The sequence below is a fragment of the Typopeltis vanoorti genome, chromosome 9, assembly GCF_054136105.1.
Source record: "Typopeltis vanoorti isolate ZY-2024b chromosome 9, IOZ_Tvanoo_1.0, whole genome shotgun sequence".
NCBI classification, from domain to species: domain Eukaryota; kingdom Metazoa; phylum Arthropoda; class Arachnida; order Uropygi; family Thelyphonidae; genus Typopeltis; species Typopeltis vanoorti.
The window spans coordinates 113,431,633-113,455,470 of record NC_143557.1 but is presented as its reverse complement, the minus strand read 5'-3'; the positions used below and the strand labels follow the sequence as shown (position 1 = coordinate 113,455,470).

At 34.9% G+C, this 23,838-nt stretch overlaps 1 protein-coding gene across 5 annotated transcripts in view; it reads right to left on the bottom strand.

Annotated features, from left to right (window-relative positions):
- Positions 1-7,957: 7,957 nt before the first annotated feature.
- Positions 7,958-23,838, bottom strand: part of LOC150103432 (L-fucose kinase-like) — a 455,316-nt gene continuing 439,435 nt past the window's right edge. For 2 of the 5 annotated variants that reach the window (XM_090397431.1, XM_090397432.1), the window contains 3 exons: positions 22,077-22,303; positions 16,882-16,991; positions 8,101-8,454 (listed from right to left, as the gene is read on the bottom strand). In XM_090397431.1, coding sequence (XP_090253557.1) covers positions 16,905-16,991; positions 22,077-22,303 — 314 coding nt within the window. In that variant the 3' untranslated portion in view covers positions 8,101-8,454; positions 16,882-16,904. Of the gene's footprint in view, positions 8,044-8,100; positions 8,455-16,881; positions 16,992-22,076; positions 22,304-23,838 lie in introns of those variants that run through there. The other 3 variants (XM_090397435.1, XM_090397433.1, XM_090397434.1) reach the window with 3 other exon arrangements.

Below are 23,838 nucleotides of genomic sequence, written 5' to 3'. Positions count from 1 at the left end.
GTCACTTCCGACCATACGTTTTTTTAAAATGTCTAATCAGGTCAATTTCAAGACTTGACAAATACGTACCATTAAGAATAAAGTTTACATGGGGAAGTAAGAGTTGAAAATACGCATTTTTGTTTCGATGCCTATAATGAGAAGTCCATAAAAGGGAATGTAATATTTCATCATCTTTTATATATCTTCATTATTATGACGTAAATGAATGTGAAATAGTTTAAAATGAGAGTCTACTCTTCTGTCTTGTAATATCTTATTTTGGGGAAGCCAAGAAATTGATATTACCGAGTAATTGGCTTCCCATGAAAAAAAAAAAAAAAGGATTTAGGATTGTAGCAGTTTAAAAAATATATAAAAGAATCTCTCTCTTAGGTAGGCCATTTCTTGTTTATTCTTGTTGTTATTGCTAGACACGGCACACGCTCTGGTTAAAAGGTTTTCACGATAGTATGTAAATATCGACCAGTGTTGAATATTTTTCTGTGCACTACATGTTAATCCAGTCTAAAGTGACCAAGACTAGTACATCAAGGAGTGGAAATCTCTATTTATGTTCTTGAGCGAAGATTTCTACCCTGTAAGTGGGATTCCCATAACAGTGATTACACAGTGTGCAACACACAATGATTTTCTCACTCGGATTGGTTCTCCGTCCATATAAAAATGGACGGGGAACTAATGGACTATCCTAAATAATGAAGAATTCCAAACTTGCCGTACTTAATGTGGACGAACTGACCAAAAGAAAGCATCCAGTCAATTTCATTTACTGCCTTTGAAGTTTCGTTGAAAGAATAATAGGTCACAATAGAGCGCCCGCCAGTTGGAAGCGCAGAACGCACATATTTGTGACGTGATATAAACTAGATAGAACCCATGACCGCGTAACTTGTTACCTGCATGTTATCACGAAGACATGGACTATCCTAAGCTTGATTAATAGAGTGTATCGCTTATGTCGTGAAGGAAGGGATACAACTGTCTGAGAATACTGCAAAGTAACTTTTAATTTAAAATTAATTTTTTTTTATTAAAAAGTGCTTGGAGAGAAAAAAATTTTTGCTTTCACAAGTTACTTTTATTTATCTGCTATGTTTTCAAAGGAAAGGCAATTTATATAAAAACTCCTGCAATAGTTCCTATCTAAAGCTACTGCGATTATTTTCCATGCTTCAAAAATACTAGCTATGTCCGATAAATCATAGGAATTTATTACATCTGTTAGTTTCGTCTTTGAACTACTTTGTTTTTCAAGAATAAGTTTAAAAACATATACTTAAAAAAAAGGTCTCCAGTTATCTACGAGTATATCATTCGCATGGTAAAGACCGTTAAATAACAGCTTCTGATATAAAAATTAGCCGTTAAAGGCGAGCGTTATTTTTGATATGGCTGAGTCAAATATGAACACTAAACATATGTAGATATTCATGATAATAAAACGGTTATTTTTGACTACGAGAACTATAGGAGAGAATAACTACTATTCTGGTTTTTTTTTTGGTCAAATATATTTATTTTGAACTAAGTTATACCAACTAGTTTCGCCAACTGTGGCTGTTGGCTTCATTAGGGTTAAAATTATATAAAATTTTAACCCTGATGAAGCCAACAGCCACAGTTGAGAAAATAGTTGGTATAACTTAGTTCAAAATAAATATATTTGACCAAAAAAAAAAAAAAAAACCAAATAGTAGTCATTCTCTCCTATATGTGGATATTCTAATCTTAGTTCTCATTTGCATCAAGTTGGTAAATGAATGATTTCCAGTGCTTCTTTAGACTTTCGTATGCACCTGTATGTATTCGGTAACAGAAGTATTACTATTCCTTTAATACGCTATTTTTTTCGTCTGTTGCCAGTGAATGGATTTCGTCGTGGATAAATATACAGACAGGAAAAGATTCAAAGAAATAGAAAAAATCTAAACACTAAATATGAAATTACCAATTCTGCAGAAAGATTCCACCTTCTGTTTTGATAATATTGGATCTCCAGGCAAGATCATATTTTACTTCTTAGGCTGATTATACATTTTCAAACATCTCAGATTTCAAGATTATCTGCAATAAGTGCCTAAACACTAATCCTCACAGCATCCTTCAATGTGGCATAACAACTTGGTCACCTTCAATGCAACCCAAACACATTTGTGTCCTCTCTCTCTTACACACCATCCTTACTTCTTTCACAGTCAGGACTAGATCTCTCTTTTCGGACTGACTCTTACTCACAGCCTTTCCTGGCAATCACATCACTTCTATAGCATAATCAGCTTCAGGTGTGTGTGTGGGGGGGGGATTCACATCCATTTTCTCTTAAGACGTTATTTTTCTATATATCCAGTTATTTATTGTATAAATCTTAAATCCCCTTAACCTTAGATATTTTCATGAACACTGTGGGCTATTCAGAAGAACCAGAATCCTTTATTCCCTGCCCATCTCTGTTCAACCTACAGCAACCCAACATATATATATATATATATATATATATATATATATATTACCTTACTACTCACTATTCGTTTTCCATTTTACCTCAGTTCTGAAGAACAGCCTCCCTCATGAAGTATTCCCCAAGGACTACAACATTCAGCTCTGCAAGAGAAATATCAACGAATTACTTTGCTCTTAACCTCGGTCTTAACTTGGCATTTATCTGCTGAAGGTCTTGCAGTCTCTCATGTGTCTAAATGATAAAAAAGGGGAAAAAATGGATGCTGGGAAGCCGCTGCTCATGTTATTGTAGATTTAGCAGAAATGGTAGATGCTACTCATATTTATTGAACAGAATTAGACAGAAAAGACAACACAGAAACTGACCGTTTGTGAGATAGTGCCTGCAGGCTGTAAGAGAGAGAGAGAGATTGAGGGAAGCGGGATTTCAACTAAGCATACTGCATCCTTCTGGACATTATAAATTTTTAGTCTTTTTTACGTGTGCCATGCCAAATGTGACAGCAGTATTCCAGAGGTGGGCATATTAGAATTTATACAGAATCAGTGAGGCTCCGTAGCTCCCTAGTATAGACGAGTCCTCTGGTTGAAATGACTAGGGTCCGAACTCATCTACAACGTGAGGAACCTTTATCAGGTCTTTTTCGATCAAATGGTGAGTTAGCCTCTCTCTCTCATACGGAGGTAGAGGGATTTTTCGTCCCTCACACAGGCAAACCGGCTACGCAAACACACAGTTCTACAGGTATAAAATACTTATCCCCTAGAAGGATGCAGCAGATGAATGACAAGCTTTTGCCTTCTGTTATCGAGAATTGTTTTTTTTTTTTTTTCATTTATCTGTTATGTTTTGCAATTTTCTTCTCATTTGTATGCTCCTAATTTTGTTTAATGTCGTTACATCTTCAGCGGTACATGTGTGTGTGTGTGTGTGTGTGTGTGTGCGTGCGTGCGTGCACGCGCGCGCGCACACACACACACACACGAATTTTCAGTGCGAATTAAAATAAGCTGTAAATAATCTTATTGTGATGAACTAATATACAGGGTGTTTCAAATTAAAGCATCCACATTCGGAGCAACACAAAATACCCTCAAGCTTGGTAGGTACCGTAACTAGATCATGTGGACGAGAGTTGGTCAATAAAAAAAAAAAAATGGTTTAAAAATGACCGATAGAAGAAATATGTCACCGGAAACGAGAAATGACAGTGAATTTTGCATAACACGTGAGCCACAAGGTATAAGCGAGAACTGACTACAGCTATTAAGTGACCGATCTCTCTGATTCTTCACATTGCATCGTATTGTGCTTCCCTCTTGGATTAGTTTTTGGATTTTGAATCGTAATTCAACATTCCGTCAACTCTCCAGCTTTTGGATATAGATTATTTTATTTTGCTCTCCCTTTCCTTACTTTAACTATTCCCGACAAAACAGGCGCGAATAATAAATATGAACCGGGAGCACCTGGACTATGAAAAGGGGCTCAAAATGCATGAGCAGTCTAAGATGGTACTGGAGTGGAAATGGCCGCAATGTTTCCAAAACGCAGCGCCCAGTCCATCTGCTGATACGCCAAACATCGGGGCAATAAAAGAACAGGAACAGACTACAGAAGAACCTGGCGCAGAACTTAGAAGTTTCCAACAAGTCAGTCATAAAAAATGCGCAAGGAAAAAACTAACGAGAATAGAGAAACGCCCATGGACACAGAAACCCACAAAAGGGAAAGAATACGTCTGGTACTAGACAAGGTACAATAGACTCTATTAGCCTCAGCTCTAAAAATCCGTAAAATAGAGTTCAGTAAAGCTAAGAACAACAACGAGGCGTCCGCATTCAAAAACACAGAGAGACACCGATTACCACGCAATCACCAACTTCACGGAAGTGGAAAAAACCTGACAGTGGTGCTGCGTGGTATCGCTGAATTAGTGACAACTAAAGAAGTGGGGATCGATCTCAAGAATCGCTGACTACAGCCCATCAAAAGTAAGCCGCATGGCGAGAGCAAATAAGCGGCCAATACCGCTTGGGCTGGTTGAAATCAGCAAAGAGCAGCACGAAATCATTGACTGTATGCAACCTGGGCACGCCAGAATCTCTACGCCGAAGGGGCATCCAATGGCCAATGTCACTGCTTCCAAAAATTTGGCCATTCACAGCACTGCTGCAAGGCAGAATTTTGTTGCGTCAAGTGCGGGGAAAACTCACGCAGGGACTACATGCAAAAAACTAAGAATTAAGATATTATTTGTAAATTTTCTTTTATTTGCAATAAGATTTAAAATTTTAACAGCACACCTGGTAATCTGAATGAGGACTTAATGAGCAGCATCGTATTGGTAACTGAAGGTTACCAATACGATGCGAGAATTCCAGGAGAAGGATGAGTGCTCATCTGATAGCAAACAGGGACAGTGTAAAAGAGCAGTGAAAAATTGGTAAAAATGTTTTGAAAAAGCAAACAAGTGATCTGATGAAAATAACAATCAATGGTAAGAATGATGAAAACAATCCGAATGTAGAAGTTGAAAAACAGAATACAATTAACAGTAAGGTGGCAAGTGGAGTTGACAGCGAACAAGTGTGTACATCTGGCGATAAAATTGAGAGAGTGAATGAGAGTAAAAATATGATGCAGGATTTGAAAGCTGAGTTGATTAAGATGAGGCAAGATATGAAAACAGATGTGGAGTGAAATGAAGAGAATTTGAGATATGTATGGAAGAGTGAAGAAGATGGAAACAAATGATACCAGTATTAAAGAGGTAATGAAATTCGATTATTAGAGGTGTGGTACACAAGAAAATGCACAAGGATTGTTTTCCTGGAGGTAAAATAAATAGAGTGATTGTGAGGCATTGGAGTGACTTGCTTACTCCTCATAAGGGTAAGTAAGCCAAAAGCGTTGGTAGTGGTAATAGGAACAAATGACTTGACTAGGAATAAGGAACACATAAAATTGGATATCAGGAGGTTGTTGAGAAGAATAAAAGATAATACTGTAATAGGAAAGGTAGTCAGTGTGTTGCCCAAGTATAAAAGCAATGAAATGAGGCAGAGAGCGAAGACTGGGAAATGGTGATATGTTAGCGGCAACATGTGATGAGAAAGGAGTGCAGTTTGTTAATGTATGGAATGAGTTTGAAGGACAAATTGAACTATACGAGAGTGATGGACTCGCTTTAAATAGTTTTGGTGTGAGTCATTTGGAGAGACTGTTGCTGCCACTGGAAGGTAGAGAAATGAGTGCAGAAAATGAATCTGATCAAGTAAGAAGTGATGTGAAAGGGCAGGAGAAATTGAAGTGGTGGTTACGAATGAAGAAGTGGGTAGCATGAGTATAGAGAATGAGAGAACACATGCGCAAAACAAAGAAAGAAAGAAACAGGGGGGGGTTCAGGATGAATAGGATAAAATGTCATTAGAAAGGTTGAAGCTCCAAGAGGATGTGAATGTGTGTAGACAAAAAGGAAAGGGGTTGACTTGGGATCAAGTGAAAACAGTTGGATTTGAAGAAGGTTCTGAGATGAATATGGAGAAAAAAAATGACTTGCCGCCTTTTGGCTGGAGAACAGATATGCTCTCCCCTGATGAATATGAAAACAAAGATGAGAGCTTGCTTAAAAATGATGAATGAGGACATGAAAGTGTGTGTTCAATCAAAATATTAATTCTACATTTTACACTGCACACTATTATGTTGCATGAAATATAAAAAAAAAATGTGCACAGACCTCTGGAATTTTTGTAGAATGATCCAATTATCTAGAATCCAGAAATATCTAAGAAAGCTTATTAATATGCTACAATGTTTTACAACATATATTTGTGAGTAAGGTTTTCCTACCCTGATGAGTATGAAAACAAAGATGAGAGCTTGCTTAAAAATGTTAAATGAGGACATGAAAATTTGTTCAATCAAAATACCAGATCTGATATTAAAGTAATCTGCAAAATACATCAAACTCAAATTTTTCATCTTTTTGACATCTGTTTTAGATAAGTGGTTTATGTATATATCATTATAACTGAAAATAAAAACAAACTACAATCATATTATTTTCTTTCTTATTTCATATAAATAAAACTTTATTTCATTGTTTTTAATGAAGGGTATCAAAGTTTTTGATATTTCCTTTAGGATATATCAAGTGTGCAAAAAGGTTGGAAAGCACTGATCTAGTGGATAGGAAAGAGGGGGGGGGGGATATGATTGAGAAATAGATGGAATTAACAGAAGATTAATATGAAGAGATTTTTCATAGAATGGGGGGGGGGACGAGATCATACCTGGAAGCTGTATAAGGAGAATGTAAGGGAGTGGGAGGGGATGATCAGGATTTTTGTATTGAGAGCAGTGGGTGATTGAAATGCATTGCCTGAGAGTATGTGGTGAATGCATTTAAGTCATAATTTAAGTCCATCTCTTGCATACAGTTCTCTTTTATCCTCAAATGCACCCTGAGCATCCACATATTTCAGACCTCTCTTTCTACACCTTCTTGCTATCATGCCATTCATTGCTACTCTCTTCCATATCTAAATTATCACACCTGGGCAATACATTCGCTATATTTCATCTCCCACTTTTCTGTGCTACAGTTCCTAACATTAACCTCAAAATCTCTCACCATCTAATTCACAATACCTCTCAGATCATTTGAGCCAACCATCATTATCTCATCCACACTCTCACTTCACTTTATTGTCAGACACTCTCTCTCTCTGTTGTTCCTCCAGGCAAGCACCTGCCCTCTAACATTTTATTCTGCACACTAGGAACTATTCTCTCTTAATTCTTCTCTTTTCCTGATTCACCCATTCTCTCTCCTCCTCTCATTCCCATAACTTTCTCTCATACTTTTTCGTTTGTCACAAATCAGTCAGCCTTTCAACTCTTCAAATTTCTTCCTGCACATGAGTCAACTATAGATTTACTTACAACCTTTCAGGTGTGAAAAACACACAAAAAATGTGCAAAAGTTTTCTACTTATATCTGACACCATATCTGTCTGCAGATATTGAAATTGGGGATGAATGGAATGCACAGCATCTGAATGGCAACCTTATTTCAAGGAGGCATTATTTTAATTAAATTATTTTAGTTTAACATAATCAAACAAAGATCAGGGGTAGAATCCTTTCCTTCATTTGTTGCCATAATTTCTAAGACATTAGGGGTAGAAATTCTTGCAGTATTAGAATGCAAAAATTGTACCCCTCATATTAGATTGTATGAGAAAACAAACTAAGTTTGTTGAAATAAAAATGGAATATGTTTTGAAATAATCATGAAATTTTCAGAAAGTTTAATTTTTGTTATTTTTTTAAACAGGTAAACATATTCCACTAATTCACACTGGATTTTTTCCCCTAGGTAAGAAGATTCCATCAACTCACTACAAGGGATTTTTTACTATGTGATTCATTAAATTTACAGTTTAAACTTCTTCTCTACATCATGTCTTTATTTAAATGTGCAAATTTTTTTGCATGAATATTTATTCAATTTTAAAGAAAATTAAGTTGTGTGAAGTAAAAAACAATACAAAAAGTCTGAAGATTTCCTGCTGAAAATAATTACATGATAAAATAAATAAACAAATAAATGATATTTTAATAAATTTCATATTTTTAAAACACATTATATTCTTTTATAAATAAAATATAGATGATATTTCATTTCAAAAATAGATTTTCCTTGTGCAATAAGGCAATATCATTACAGTAATATACTATAATTATCACTAAAAACAGGTTTTACTACAACTACATTAAAGATCACATCCAAAAATAATAACCACTAGGAATGAAACATGATTTTATAAAATAATCACCATGGGACAGCATTTCTGTTAAGAGATATTTGTGCATTTATTCCTCTTTGATTCTGAAAGTGATTTTGTCTTCTTTATTAAATAAATCCAGCTTCTACTGAAAATACAATTGTTCCGATTTTTTTTTTTTTTTTTACCACAGCACTGAAATATTAATAACTCAGTATAAGTATTGTAATTATGAATACAAATGCATATCGTTTTTCTGGATATAAGAGAAGTAATTGGAATGTGACAGGATAGAGAAATAAAATTTATTTATCTCCCTTCAGAGTTCTCACTTTCTAACCATAATACACTTATTTTATACATAATTCCACATTCCAATACATATTTCAATTGTGAAAATCCACTGTATACTTTACTGAACATATCATAACAGCAGTGTTTAGTATTATCAACTGCAAATGGAAACTTCACAATTTCTTCTTAATTTCTTAATTTTTCATTAAAAGCCACCAGCTGGCAAGTTTAAGAAGATCATCATTATAAGCTGCAAGATATTTATTGTGTATATTGTGCACTGTTGTGTGATAGTTGTAATTGGTATGTGATATTTGGTTAAATTTTTGAGACTATGTATTATTTTAATTCTCTGTTTCTTGTTCAGCACTCTGAGATAAAATGGAGGTGATTAATGTGAAAGACAAAGCGAATGGTGTGAATTATTCAAAAATAGTATGGAACTGTGAGCATAACATGTACATGTGGAAAGAGAGAGAGAGAGAGTTTTTGTAAAAAAAGGCTGAATAAGAGAGATGAGTAAGTGTGACCATGCTGATGGATCATGAGACATATATTTGGTTTTATCCTTTATCCAAGTGTAAGCAAACAAAGTTTGTGCCTGAAGTACTTTCAGGACTGAGGAAATTCATGGCAAAGGTGGTATAAGTTCTCATCACTTGCCTTAGTATCCCATAATGCAAAGCACATCTCCTTGCAGACATGTATAATGCTATGCATTAAGGGAAGGATCATTACCCAGACCGGTTTCGACCTTTACTGAGATCTCGTCAGTGGGAGCCATACCCAGAGGTGGTGATACTAATGTGGACCCTTCCCTTAATGCATAGCATTATACATGTCTGGAAGGAGATGTGCTTTGCATTATGGGATACTAAGGCAAGTGATGAGAACTTATACAACCTTTACCACGAGTTGCTCCAGTCCTGAAAGTACTTCAGGTGCTTACACTTGGATAAAGGATAAAACCAAATATATAATTAGTAGCACAGCCAAGTGAAAAAGTTCCATAAAAAAAGATCATTAGACTTGTTTGAATCAGAGTAGAGAACATGCCATAGTTAGCAAAATGGATGGCAAAAAAAAAACAAGTGTGAATGATGATAAGAATGTATGCAAGAGTGACAGTGAAAAGCAGAGTGAAATTAAGGTAATGAGCAGGGGACTAATGGCAAAAAAAGTGTAAGTGATTGATGATAAGATAGTGAAAATGAACGATAGCCAAAAAAAAAGGGATGTAAGATTTGAAAATAGATTTGGTAGAGACAAGAAATGATGAATATGTGGAATGAAATGAAGAGAACTGTAGATATGTATGGAAGGAAAAAAGACTGAAATTGATGATAGCCATACGAAAGAAATAACTAATGACTGATGAGTGGCATTATATGGGGATTAAATTATTAGAGGTGTGGATGCACAAGGTTTGTTTTTCTGGAAGTAGAATGAGTAGGGTGATTTATGCACTGGATATAAGGGGATGTGAGTGTGGGATGAATTTCAGGCATTAATGTAACAGTATAATAGTGATGAACTGCATTTGAATGGTTTTTGATATGAGTCATTTGGAGATGCTGCTACTGTGGAATGTAGAGAAATGAATGCAGAGAATGGATCTGAGCAAGTAAGAAGCCATGTGGAAGAGCAAAAAAAGTAAGGAAGGAGGGACTGAAGGAAAACTTATGGATGGAAAAGGGAGAAGCATAAGTGAGGAGAATGAGAGAACAGGAGCAAGATAGACAGGGAAAAGGGGGGGGGACACAGCATCAGAAAGGTCGATGCTGGAAGAGGAAGTGAAAGTGTGAGCAGACAAGAATGGAATGGGATGGCTTGAGATGTGGAGGGAACGTTTGGTCTGGAGAGGGTACTAGGATGCGTAATGAGAGAGGAATGACTGGAGGAAGGCATGAAGGAGTCATAATCTAAGAGGAAGTGTCAGTGGAACTTGTTATAGACCAAGAAATGACTGCATGTTTGTACATGAATGCTATGATGTTTCTTGTGAAGATAGAAAAGGCAAAAAAGGGAGGTGGAGTGCTGTTATAATAGAAAAGGAGATGTAGACTATTAATGATGGCCATATGGAAAAAAAGAAGCAGTGACAGACAGTGGTTTTGAAGAAGTATGGTATGAAACAGAGGTGGATAGAATGAAATCTTTAGTTGGATAATATAGACCTGGTAATGTGGAGGGCAGTGACAATGAAATGTAAAAGAAAATTATCCAAACAAATAGGAAAAGGGTGATCATTATGGGTGATTTTAATTATGGTGATATAGAATGGGATGGTGAAATAGCAACCAGAAGTAAAAGAAAATTTCTTGAGTTTTAGAGGCACAATTACCTTACACAGTATTTAAGAGAGGGCATGCAAGAATTGGGGGAGCTTGGAATTGATCATATCATTTGAGGAAGTGAGGTGCTGAATCTTCCTCTGCTTGGGGAGAATGACCAAGAAGTAATAATCTAAATGGTAGCCAACTATATGAGTTTGCGAGTTTGCATGGAAGAAGGAGTTGAGTAAAAGGAAATAAATGTTGCTTGGGTGTTATTAAAGAACTACATAACAGAAATGATGTCCAAATATATTCCAAGGGATAGAAGGTTAAATAAGTAGGTATGAAATGGATGAATGAAGAGATTAACATGCAATCTAAAGCAAGAGAGCATTGTGGAGGCAGATAAGATGAGTGCTAATAATTAGTTGTATGATGAGTACAAAAACAGGCATGAAAGGTGACTTTATTGGTAAGAGTAGCAAAAGCGCAGCATGAACAGATTTTTTTAAATTTGTATAGCAAATTAAAAGGTTTTAATTTGGCAAAGTATAAGATTTTAAAATTCAGAAAACAAAGATGGATGCGGAGTATACAATTGGCATTTTGGAGGAAATAAGAGGTCTGAGGGTGATGGTGGACAGAGACCTAAAATTTAGAGGCCACATTGCTAAAATTGTGAGGACAGCATAACGAATTCTGGCAATGATGCAAAGGACACTGACTTGTAGAAGCAAGGAGATTATGATTCCATTGTATAATGAAATCATTAGAGCCTCCATAGCTCAGTTGGTATAGATGAGTCCTTTAATTGGAAAGACCTGGGTTCAAATCATGTTTACGATGTGAGGAACCTTTATCAGGTCTTTTCAATCAAATGATGAATTAGCTGGCTGCATATGTTGCATATGGAAGTGAGGGGGTTTTTCTCTCAGAAACTCATATTTTTCATTCGTCAAAACATACAAACCAGCCCAGTGAACACACAGATCTACAGGCATAAATACTTGCAGCACAGGAGTGCAATGTTGGCTGCATTAATTTGCCATGAATCCTAGTTAGGAGAATCTATCCATTCTTAGGGGATGGATGGGTTGAAAAAGAAGAAGAATATAATGTATTGATTAGGCCACATATGGACTACTGTGCACAGAATTTGTCACCTGATTTTTAAAAGGATAAAGAGATATTGAAAAAGGGTCCAGAGGCAATTGAACAAGGTGGATTCTGTTCTTGAGAAAGTTGAGTATGCAAAAAAAAAAAGTTGAGAAAATGCAATTTGCTGAGTCTAGTGGATAGGAGGAGGAGGAGGTGAGATATGATAGAGATGTAGATGTTTGTAAAGGGGTTTTATCCGATTAATGTGAAAGAGGTTTTTCATAGAACAAGAGGTCATTTGTGGAAGCTGTATAAGGAGGGTATGAGTAGGAGAGTAAAAGCAGGCTCTTTGAATGGAGAGTAGTGAATGATTGGAATGCATTGTCTGAATAGTGCCGAGAATGTGAGTGTATTTAAGGTATGACATGATCAGCTGTGTGTGTGTATGAGACACGAGGTACCTCTTAAGATAGGTCTTTGACTCTATGGAAGTCTAAAAAAAAATAATAATAATTAAACAATAAATATGAGCCTTGATGTAATTTAATAAACAAACCATTGAATAAGAGCAATATGCAGGAAATTTCATAAGATGCTTTAAAGGGAGGGGGGGGGAGGATATATAATTAATTTATTGGATGTACTAATATTCAGTGGTTTTCTACTGAGCATCATCAAAGCACAATTACAACTGTGGCAAACACACCCACTCATTTAGATAATTTGTAGAAATAATTCAAATTGTAATTGAAATGAACTAATGTGCCTCCAGGGAGCCAGATAACCATAAAGTTATGGAGAAGTCTGGCTATATTTGGTCTCAGAATGACTGCCTCCCAGATCCTTCCTAAATTAAAGCAGTCAGACATACTTGTTGAGGTTGGGGGAGTGCTTCATAGTTGATGCTGATTCCAAAAATAGTCTTCCAAACCTACATGCAACTTTTATGTAGCAAAGATGTATTTTTCCACTTGAGTGTAAAGAAATATCCAGAGCACATTGGCCAATCTTGACTTATCATACAGATGGATTGTGGTTGCAATTTTTGTGTTCTTTGAGACAGATATTAACAGATCTAATACTCTGTTAAAAGTAGACTAAGCTGTTGGCACATGAAATTTTATACACTCCAATATGTGCAAGAGAATTAAGCAGATCCTTAGGAGAATGGAGAAGGTAGCTCCCAGCCAAATGAAGAGTTTGAAAGTGGCATGGAGATTATATTTGTGGAGAGTTTTAACTATCTTTTCCTATGGGGTCTTGGGATGATAATAATAATAATGTACCCTGATATATGAGATAAGAACAGTTTTGCTGTGATCTTGTGTGTTGGTTGCAATATTATATCTATTTTATAAAGATTGTATATCCATTGACTAAAAAAAAGTGTTGCAAAGGTACATGAGCTCAGTTTCAAGGACTATATAATTTAAAGCAAACAGATCTGGCTGTTTGTGTGTTTTGAGGATGCTGTGATGTTAGGCAGTGGTGTGATTGCTTTTTTTTGTAAATACCTTCCTATATGTGTGGGTTTTCTATAAATAGAAAAGGATAATGAACAATTTGACAGGTAGTGTCAATAGTGTGTTTAGAAAGGGAAGACAATTATCACTTTCTTTTCCTACTATGAAGTGTATTTTCAGATGTTGCCTTTTAGATGTGGTAACTGTAGTGACACAACTACTGAATAACCCTGTAATTAATGTAAACAAAAAAGTATTTTATGTCAATGGAATACAAGGAGCTTAAAAGGCATAATTTACCACCTGTGTGAAGTTTTATTTACTCGTATATTAGGGTTTCATTAAGTTATTTTAAAAAGGGCTCACAGTTACAACATACAATTAGAGGTAATTAAAATAACTAAAAGATGTAAAGGCAAATAAAGCTAAAAATAAATATATAAAATTAATAAAAATAAAATAAAAAATTCTCAGCCTGTCATAATGTACTACATGTTTATGCAGTATATTAATCTCTCTTGTGAGTGGGAGTCACATAAAAAAAAAATTATGGAACTCATTCATAAGGTATATCTCCTATGACTATTTCAACTTATGCAAATTCTATGCAATTTTCTTATTCTAACAATAATACTGATAAGAGATTTGTGTATTTAACAACATTTTAAAAATGAATCATTATAAAATGTGACCAGATTAGCCAAGAGTCATTAGCATCTTTATTTTGACAAATAAATCTTGGCCATATGTACCCCAGGATACAAAGAGATTAGGTAAGAAGATAAAATTGAATGCTTATATACTTATTAAAAAGTTTGATAAATAAACAGTTTTAAGGTACATTTTACATCACAAATCTACATGTGTTCTATCACTGAAAATATTTTGAATTCCAAATAAACATTAAACTTTCTGTAATTCTTAGGAAAAAAAAAATTGTATTCATTGTCATCAATTCTTGATGTGTACTATGACAGAAAGACACAATTTAGTTTACATTATCACTAATTTCCTATTAAATTCCTACTTCCTAATTCCTACTATTTATTTGGAAGAAAATTTCCATTTTCTTCCAAATAAATCTGTTATTTGCCAGATCTTACACATCAGCCTAGTACTATCTGCATCAATCCACCTAAATCTTGGTTTTTCTCTGGGTCATTTTTCAATGCCATCATGGCATCAAACACATATTTCTCTAGCCTTACATATCCCATTCTCTTTAAGCAAACATGCTATTTTAGATTAGGTCATCTCACACATTCTTGAAGGCTAATGATATCAAGTTTTCTAATGATTCTGCCACTGATGCCATCTGCTTACTTCCCTAATTTTCTTCAGCACTCTCACATATGTGATCCACAGATCAATTGTCTTATTTATAATTGAAATGTAAGAACTATACATTACAATGGTTTGAGCACTGTTTTATATACTGCTAATTTACTTCTTATTCAATATAAATGTATTCATTTGGTTCCCCACCATATTAGTTTTGCTTATTCTGTTATTTCTTCTCATATTGAATTTGCTGTCTTTCCAAAAAATCTGCCTAAATCAATGAAATGTTTTATAGACTCTATATTGAAAATGCAGTTGATGTTTTACATGTTCATGCCCATTTTCATCATTTTGCCTTCTTATTGATGATTTTCATCCAAATCTATTTATAGCATTGTTAAAGTCCTAAAAAGATGTAATGGATTTATTTAGAGCTGATGGGAATGTTTCTGATTTTGATATCCATCATCCCTTAATAGAACCTTCTATTGTACCACAGGCACAAACCACAAAGTCTCATATTGAAATTTGTTAACATCACCTTACTTGAAACTGACTGGAATTCAAGAAATTTATCTTCATTTTTTAAGTGTTGACTATTGCTATCCACTCTTTTTCCTTGATTTTCCACTGTCCAAATATTATTATTATTGCACGGGGACCTCCAAGGAGTCCTAAGACTCATTGTAATAAATTTAGTTTAATCCTTTATCCAAGTGTAAGCAAACAAAGTTTGCACCTGAAGTATCATCAGGACTGAGGCAACTCGTGGTAAAGGTGGACCAAGCTCTCATCACTCCTTGTCTTAGTATCTCCCATAATGACTCATTATGGGATACCCAAACTATCAACAGAACATCTATTATATCTCTCCTTGAAACCATTAACAGACAGAGCACTTACAACTGACTCTGGCAACCCATTTCATTTATTCACTACTCTCCAAATGAAAAATCTAGTCCTCACACCCTTGCTAACACTCATACCCAACTTCCATGTATGACCTCTTGTCTTTCCCCTTCTAGCCAAGTGTTGAAATATTTCCTTTATATTAATCCTATAAAATCCTTTAAGTAACTTAAATGTTTCTATCATATCCCCATTTATCACCTATCAACTAACTTTTGCAACCCACAAACTCTCACTCTATCCTCATCCTATGAGGATTCAAAGACTACTCACATCTTAGTCACTTGCCTCTGGATCCTCTCCACTAGCTCTTCATTACCTAAGTGTCCAGACCTGAGCAGAGTAATCCAGATGAGGTTGTATCAAGGCTTTATAAAGAGGAATGATAACTCCCTTATCTCTTATTAGTGAGTTCTTCAATAGCAAAATAATTATTTGAAATATTTTAGAGGTTACTTGAGCAATATGCCTCTATACTACTACTAATCACAATCCCTGGCTTCATCAATTTCCTGGAGTACACTTCCTTGCAGTTATGTTAATGAGATTTCCATCATTCACACGCCTTTCATGCTGCATTTTAAACTCACAACCTGTATGGCAACCTGTTTCACTCATTTACCACTCTTCAAGCAAAATATTTGTGTTCATGCCCTTATTAACCACACTTTTATATAACTTCTGAGAATGATTCTTGGTTCTCTCCTATCCTGTTATGTATTGGAAAACTTCTTTTGCATGTACTTTAGAAATTTTTTTTAATAACTTATATGTTTCCATCATATTTCCACTTAAACTTTGTAACCTAAAACTTTCAGCTTATTCTTATTGGAAACACTCAAGACCAGTTCACCTTCTGCATCACCAAGAAGATTTTCATGGTTAAATGCTAATGTCTTTCTTGTGTAGTACATTAGACTCTCATTATAGCAAACACTACTATAACAAATAACTTGAAAGTCATGACCAAAGTTCCACAATTACAATGCCATTATATTAAAAAAAATCACTGCAGCATACCACTCATCACAAAAACTATTCCTGAGGCCTTTATGAGTTTGCTATAATGATAGTTGACTAAATGTAACCTTCACTTCACTTATAAAAATTCAGTTGGTAACAAAGGCACTTATAAAGATTCTTCAACCAATAATGAAAATATAGTCATTTACATTCAGAAGGAAGAGTAGTTGCTAAGTTATAAACTCTTCAAAAATTTCTGAATAAAGTTCAAATAGTAACTCATTAACAAAATCACACTTATACATAATTTTAATAACATTACTAACAAGTCATCTTACCATTCATTCCAATTACTCCTATACTATATGGACAGCTGAATATCACCAAGTTTTACGATAAGCCCTGTAGTATCTACTGTAACTGCATGTATTGTTACTTTCTCATTATCCTATAAATATGATATTTAAATATTATTAATGAGCTGAATCAGATCAGAGTATACTTTCTTAATCAACATTTCAAACGAAAAATTTCTATATGTTTTTCAGAAAATTGGATAGATAAGGCAGATAACATCTTTCAGTCACATTTACTTTTATTTTTTTTAATTTCATATAAGCAACTATACCTAAAATTCAGATAATATCTGCAGAGGATCCCCCCCCACCCTGCAAATACATACAGTTAATTGACCAAAGTTCCACAATTACAATGCCATTATATTAAAAAAAATCACGAAAAACATCATATCTTGGACACATCATGAGAAACAGCAAATACCAACTTCTACAAACTATTTTGGTAGGAAGAAAGTTGCACGGCAGTCCTTCATGAAAATGAGAACACTATTCTGCAATAAAGACCTAAACATGGAAGTCAGATGCCGAATGCTGAAATGCTACGTGTGGTCTATTCTGCTCTATGGAGTTGAAACATGGACATTGAAGGCGACAACCATCAAGAAAATCGAAGCCTTTGAGATGTGGCTATACAGAAGAATGCTAAAGATATCATGGACAGAAAAAATTACCAATGAAGATGTCTTAAAATCCATTGGCAAAGCTAAACATCTTGTACAAATAATCAAGAAACGAAAAACATCATATCTTGGACACATCATGAGAAACAGCAAATACCAACTTCTACAAACTATTTTGATAGGAAGAATTGATGGCAAAGGAACTAGAGGAAGAAAAAGAATATCATGGTTTGACAACATCAAGACGTGGACAGGAAAGAGCAGTGCACAACTGCTCAGATTAGCACAAGAGAGCAGTTTGTTCGCCAAGATGGTCGCTGACCTTCGATAGAAGATAGCACAATAATAAGAAGAAGAATTTTAAAGCCAAGATATGTGATGTGCTTCTAGGTTATTTGGTAACAAAACCAAGAAACAAAAAACTAAGTATCTTGGTTTTTTTAAAGATACCTAGTTTTTTTATTTCTGGATAACTGCAAGGATAAGATTAATATTATTCAGGACTTCGCTGGAGTCAAAGCTCATTGTGAGGGGGTGGGAAGAAAATCTTAGGCATCACAAAACTTATCATAACCATTCCTTAAAATCATTCAGCATTTCTGCTCTCACCATTCTATAAGGCAATGAAGTCTACTGTCCAATCACCCTTCATGCTAAAAAAAGCTATTTCTCATCCTCTTACTAACCATTTCCAATCACATCTTCCAAGAAGTCTCTTTGTTCTACCATATGAAAGATCTCCCCAAGAGTTTAAATGTCAAAATCATATCTGTAAAAGTTATCTTATATCTTTTACAGATATGATTCTTCATCTTTTACTTTGCAGCCTATATGCCCTTAGTCTACTATACTTATAACTAACATCATAGAGTCTTGATATCATTTTTGTTATACTTTTCTGTACCTTCTCCAAAGTTAATTCATCCCCCTTCAAATTCTAGTATCATATCTGAGCATAATAATTCAGATGTGGTCTGATCAGGGATTTATATAATGGGATCAGCAGCTTTATATCTCTGCTGGTCAACATCCTTTTTCAGTATTGCAGAAATTCTCTAAGTTACCTTCACCACCATCATGGTATCTCTTCTACACTTTAAATTTCTATTGATCATCACTCCAAGATCCCTTGCTTCATCCACCTCCTCTAGTATAGTTCTGCTAATCGAGTATACAACTGTCTATTGATTGACCCCAAATTTCAAGACCTTATATTAAACTGCAATCCCTATTCATTCGTCCATCTGCCCAACTTTTTTTAAATCCTCTTGAAGGGCCATAACATCATCACCATCATCAAATTCCTGATTTGTACCCTCAAGTGGGTGTACAGGATGTGATAGTACTACATGAAAAATTTACATTATTAATAACTTCTTATCTACAATTTTCTTCCAAATCAGTCTGTTACTTGTCAAGACTCCAATATTATCAGATCTTATATTTCTATAGTCTAAGGCACTTTGTACCATATCAATTCACCTATTTCTTGGTCTTCCTCTGGGTCGTTTTCCTGTTAACCTGGCAGAGAACACTTGTTTTGCCAATCTTTCCTCGCCCATTCTGTTTAAGTGACCATACCACCTGAGATTAGCTCTGCTAACGCATTCCTGGATGCCAACAATGTCAAGTTCTTTCCTAATATCCTCATTTTTAATATCATATTTCCATTGATGCCATCTGTTCACCCCTCTAATCTTTCTTAGGACTCTCATATCTGCAATCTCTAGTCTTTGGTCAAGTGTTTTACTTCTGACCCAGCTTTCAGATCCATAAATTAAAACTGGTTTGAACACTGTCTTGTATACAGCTAATTTAGTGTTCAAACTACTTTCTCTCTTATTCTATATGAATTTATTCAATTGACTTCCTACCATGCCAGCTTTGTTGATTCTGTTGTCTATTTCCATATTTAATTTACCATCTTCACTAAAAATCATGCATAAGTAGCTGAAATGTTTTACTTGTTCCACAGGTTCCCCACTCACAACACAGTTGACATTTTCAACAATTCTACCTATTTTCATTGTCTTTGTCTTTTTAATGCTCACCTTCATACCATATCTATTACAACAGTTATTCAATTTAGTCAGGGAATCTTGCAAGGGATTTATTTAGAAGCATAACATAGTCCGCATAAAGCAAACAGCTGACATTAACATCTCCAATTCTGATATCATGTTTAATACCACTTTCCTTCATAATGGGATCCATATAGATAATGAGTAACAGAGGGGATAATGTACATCCTTGTCTCACACCAGATTTAATATTAAACCATCTTCCTGTACTTCCTTCAATTCTAACTGCTGATTTATAACTCAAATAAACACTAAGAATTGCTTGATATAATGCCCCATTTACACCATATAACTGTAGCATATTGAATAGCTTCTCTCTTGGCACCTTGTCATATGCCTTTTCCAGATTGACAAAACTTAAATACAGATCTTTGTTATATTCCCATGCTTTCTCAACTATTTGTCTTAAAGAAGATCTGATCCTGACAGCCTCTATTTGGCCTGAATCCAGCTTGTTCTTCACCAAGCTTTTCTTCCACAATTCTTCTCAACCGTTTCTCAAGTATACTTGCATAGACCTTGCCAGGAACACTCAGTAGGGAAATACCTCTGTAATTCTCACATTCAATTTTATTTCCTTTTTTATATATGGGTACCATTAGAGCTCTACTTCAATCATCAGGAATTTGTCCCTCTGTCCAGGATATCTGAGCTATACAGTGCAGCAACTGTAAGACTTTTATACCACCATACTTCAGCATTTCTGGTCGAATATCATCTACTCCTGCTGCCTTGCCATAACATTGACACTAATAATCCTTCCCAGCTTCACGTCATCTGTAAACAACTCCTGCAATCCACTGACAATATCACTGTCATAAACAGTGGAGGTCCCAGTACTAAAACTTGTGGAACTTCACACAAGAATTTCTTTTTCCTTGTTCTGATATCTGATATCTAAATCCATATGCTGTAACATAAGTATCAGGTTATTATATGGCACCTCAAATGCCATTGTAAAATCCAAAATAATGGCAGTATATGCCTTTGCCTTTCCTTTATCAACCACTTTGGCTATTTCATGATAAAAGACAATCAGATTATTATAACAAAAGTGTCCCTTAACAAATCCATACTGACCCTCACATATCATATTATCCTTGTCTGCGAAATTTTAGATGCTATCACTCACTATCGTCATAAAAGTTATAGTTATTTTTCAAACCGACCCCCCCCCTTTTAACAGATCAGTATTCATTTTGTCTACCATATGGATATTTGCACAACATGCAGTGCTGGAGAATAAACTTGAAGTATGCTTATGTCTATAATTTTAAATTAAAATTATATTAAAATAGTTTTGTAACATGCTATGTAACAAAACCAAATGTTACATAACATGTTATGTAACATTTGGTTTTAGTTTTGTGAGCAAATATTCATGAAAACTATTATGCTTGAAAGTTTAGAGAGTTTACTTGATGAAATTACTATCAAACATATTTTCCATTTAGCATCCATCTAAGATTCATGTGTGTGTGTGTGTTGAAGATGATCTGTAAAGTAGCAAAGGTATTGGAGAGGTTAGAACTATAGTATAAAATTGTACTGATGGGTAAAGAGATGCTATTTTTAATGTAACTTAATAAATTACATTTTATAACAAGGTGACCAATGTACTGAACAAGAAAAAAAAGCACATACAATGATATCTCTAATGTTGAATAAACAACCACAAAGGAGGATGGTAATAGATAACAGATTAGTGGAGTTAAATCAGACAATCAGACTTTCTGATGCTAGGCCAAATCCAAAAATCTTGAGCTTCATGTTCCTTCTTTTTTTTCTGGGATTCTGGTCTCTCAAGAATCCCAGAAATTCTATTCCCTTACTATTACAGGCTATTCCTGCTTCCCAATTTATACTGCTGATCTGTTAAAATCTTCCATAATGATCATTCATTTTGCACTTGCCAAACTCAACTTAATTGCCTCCTGCTTTTAATCCACTTTGTTCCCTGGCTTACAGCTGCATTCTACTAAATATCTTGTCCTGCCCACCCCTGCCTCACAATATATGCTCTGAAAAAATTAGTGGCATTTCCCTCCAAATTCTCTGCTCTGAGAGGACATAACTCATCGCTTATCATAAGCAATACTTCATTACCACATTTGCTCTTTCTATCCTGCCAAAATATGCTAAACTCTTCTTGTTCCTGTCAGTATATCATCTTCTGTGAACCATGTTTCATTGATCCCAATTCCAGTATGTTGTGAATTCCTTAAATAATTTAATAGTTGTTGCCAACGTAGTTAAGGCTATCAATACCACTAATTTATCTACTTTATTCCTGATACTCCTGGCATTTATATAAAGATGCATCAATGCTGGGGGGGGGGATGTATGTCAATTTAAATAAATTTTTAAATATTTACACATCAAAATCACAAAAACAAAAGACCGAAAAAGCAAAAAAAGTGTTCTTTTATTCTTTTTTACAATCACATCAAAATTTATAACTTCATATAATTACCTTTTTTCTGTTCCTAATAATATCTTTGATTAGCGCCAGAGAATTTGGTTCCTTGGTCAAAATGCACATAAAACCACCTCCACCTGCACCAGCTAATAACCAACCATAACTAAAAGGGGCTAACAGCTCTATTAATTCTTTCACTGCAACTGGTTCACATCCTGGAGCAAGGATCTTTTTCTGCTCCCAATAGCGAGTCATCAGTTCACCTATAGCTTTTAGATCATCTATGATGAAATATAACAGCATTAATATTACTGTAGTATTATAATGTAAGGAAGCAATATTTATGACATAAAACCGAAAAGGCAATGGAATACAGAATCCTAAAAAATGAAATAATTTCAATGCTCTGAGCACCAATATTACATTAAATATCAATCCGAAATGCATATACTTCTGATTAAGGTAAAACAGTTACACCTTCTGAAAGTAATCATCATTTTCTGGTGCAGCAAGTTGGGAAAGAAAATTCATCTGAAACTAGCCATAATATATTTATTGTGTTATGCAGTCAAAATATTTCATACAACCAATGAAGGTATATTTTGTTGAAATACATAGTATATGTAATATACCAAATATTATGACAAGCATTTCTGGTTTCTATGGTGGTGGTAATAGAAGTGTGTCAGAAACAAGTGAATGCTTGGGGAGAAGGATGAGAGAGAAAGGCAAATACGATATGGATATGAATACGACATTAGGAAGTGTAGTAGATTTGAAGGATGGTGTTGATTGGGTAGGTAAATGTTGGCAGAGGGTAAGATGTTTAGAGATAGAGAGAGAAGTGTAGTGTATGAAAAATGAGTTGAGAGGCATGAAGTTCAGGAGAGATTAGAAAAACTTGTAAGGCTAATTGATGTAAGGTGAACAAGAGCACAGTGATAAGAGTGTTATGGAAATGAAAGGGGGGGGAGATAGAGGAGGGAATGTGAAAACCAGGAAAAGAGATAATGAGAGTAAGTTGTGATAGTGCAGAAGCATGGGAAGGAGTTTTTAGAGGAAGGCAGGCAAGTGAGAAAACAAGGAGAGAGAGAGAGAAAGAGGGAAGGATGTAGGCGAGCAAAGAATGAATGAATTCCTTGCTCACCTACATGAATGAATGACTATGCCATGGTGTGCAAAACAGAAATCTAGATGCTTGCTTGGCAGAATAATAAGAGAATGAGATTATGGCAATTAAGCCAGATGACCACGTGAATGAGATGATAGTAATGGTAGATACAAATGACTTGAGAAGCTGTGTGAATTGAGTGGCAAGAGATTTGAAGATAATGTTAGATTGCATAGCAGAAGTGTGACAGGGAAGATAATGAGCATATTATCCAGATATAATAATGCAAAGTTGAGAAGAAAAGCAGCAATAATGAATGACGCAATAGCAAGAATGTTGAAAGAGAGGCTTGAATCGTGCAGATTCTTGGAAAGCATTTTGATAAAAGAAGAGATTAAATTAAATAAATTTATATTCTTGTTTAATCCTTTGTCCAAGAGTAAGCAAACAAAGTTTGCACCTTTGGCTGCTTAGTCATGTAAACAAGGTTTACACAACTAAGGCTACTTGTATCACTTCATATCAATTGCCTTAGTATCCCATAATGCAAGGCACACTTCCTTTCGAAGGTGCATAATGCTATGTATTAAGATAGGGTCACTACCCAGACTGGTTTGACCTTTTTTTTTTTTTTTTTTTTTTTTTTTTTTTTTTTTTTTTTTTTGAGGCACTGTTAAAGTGTGAGAGTACTGCTCAATAAACTCT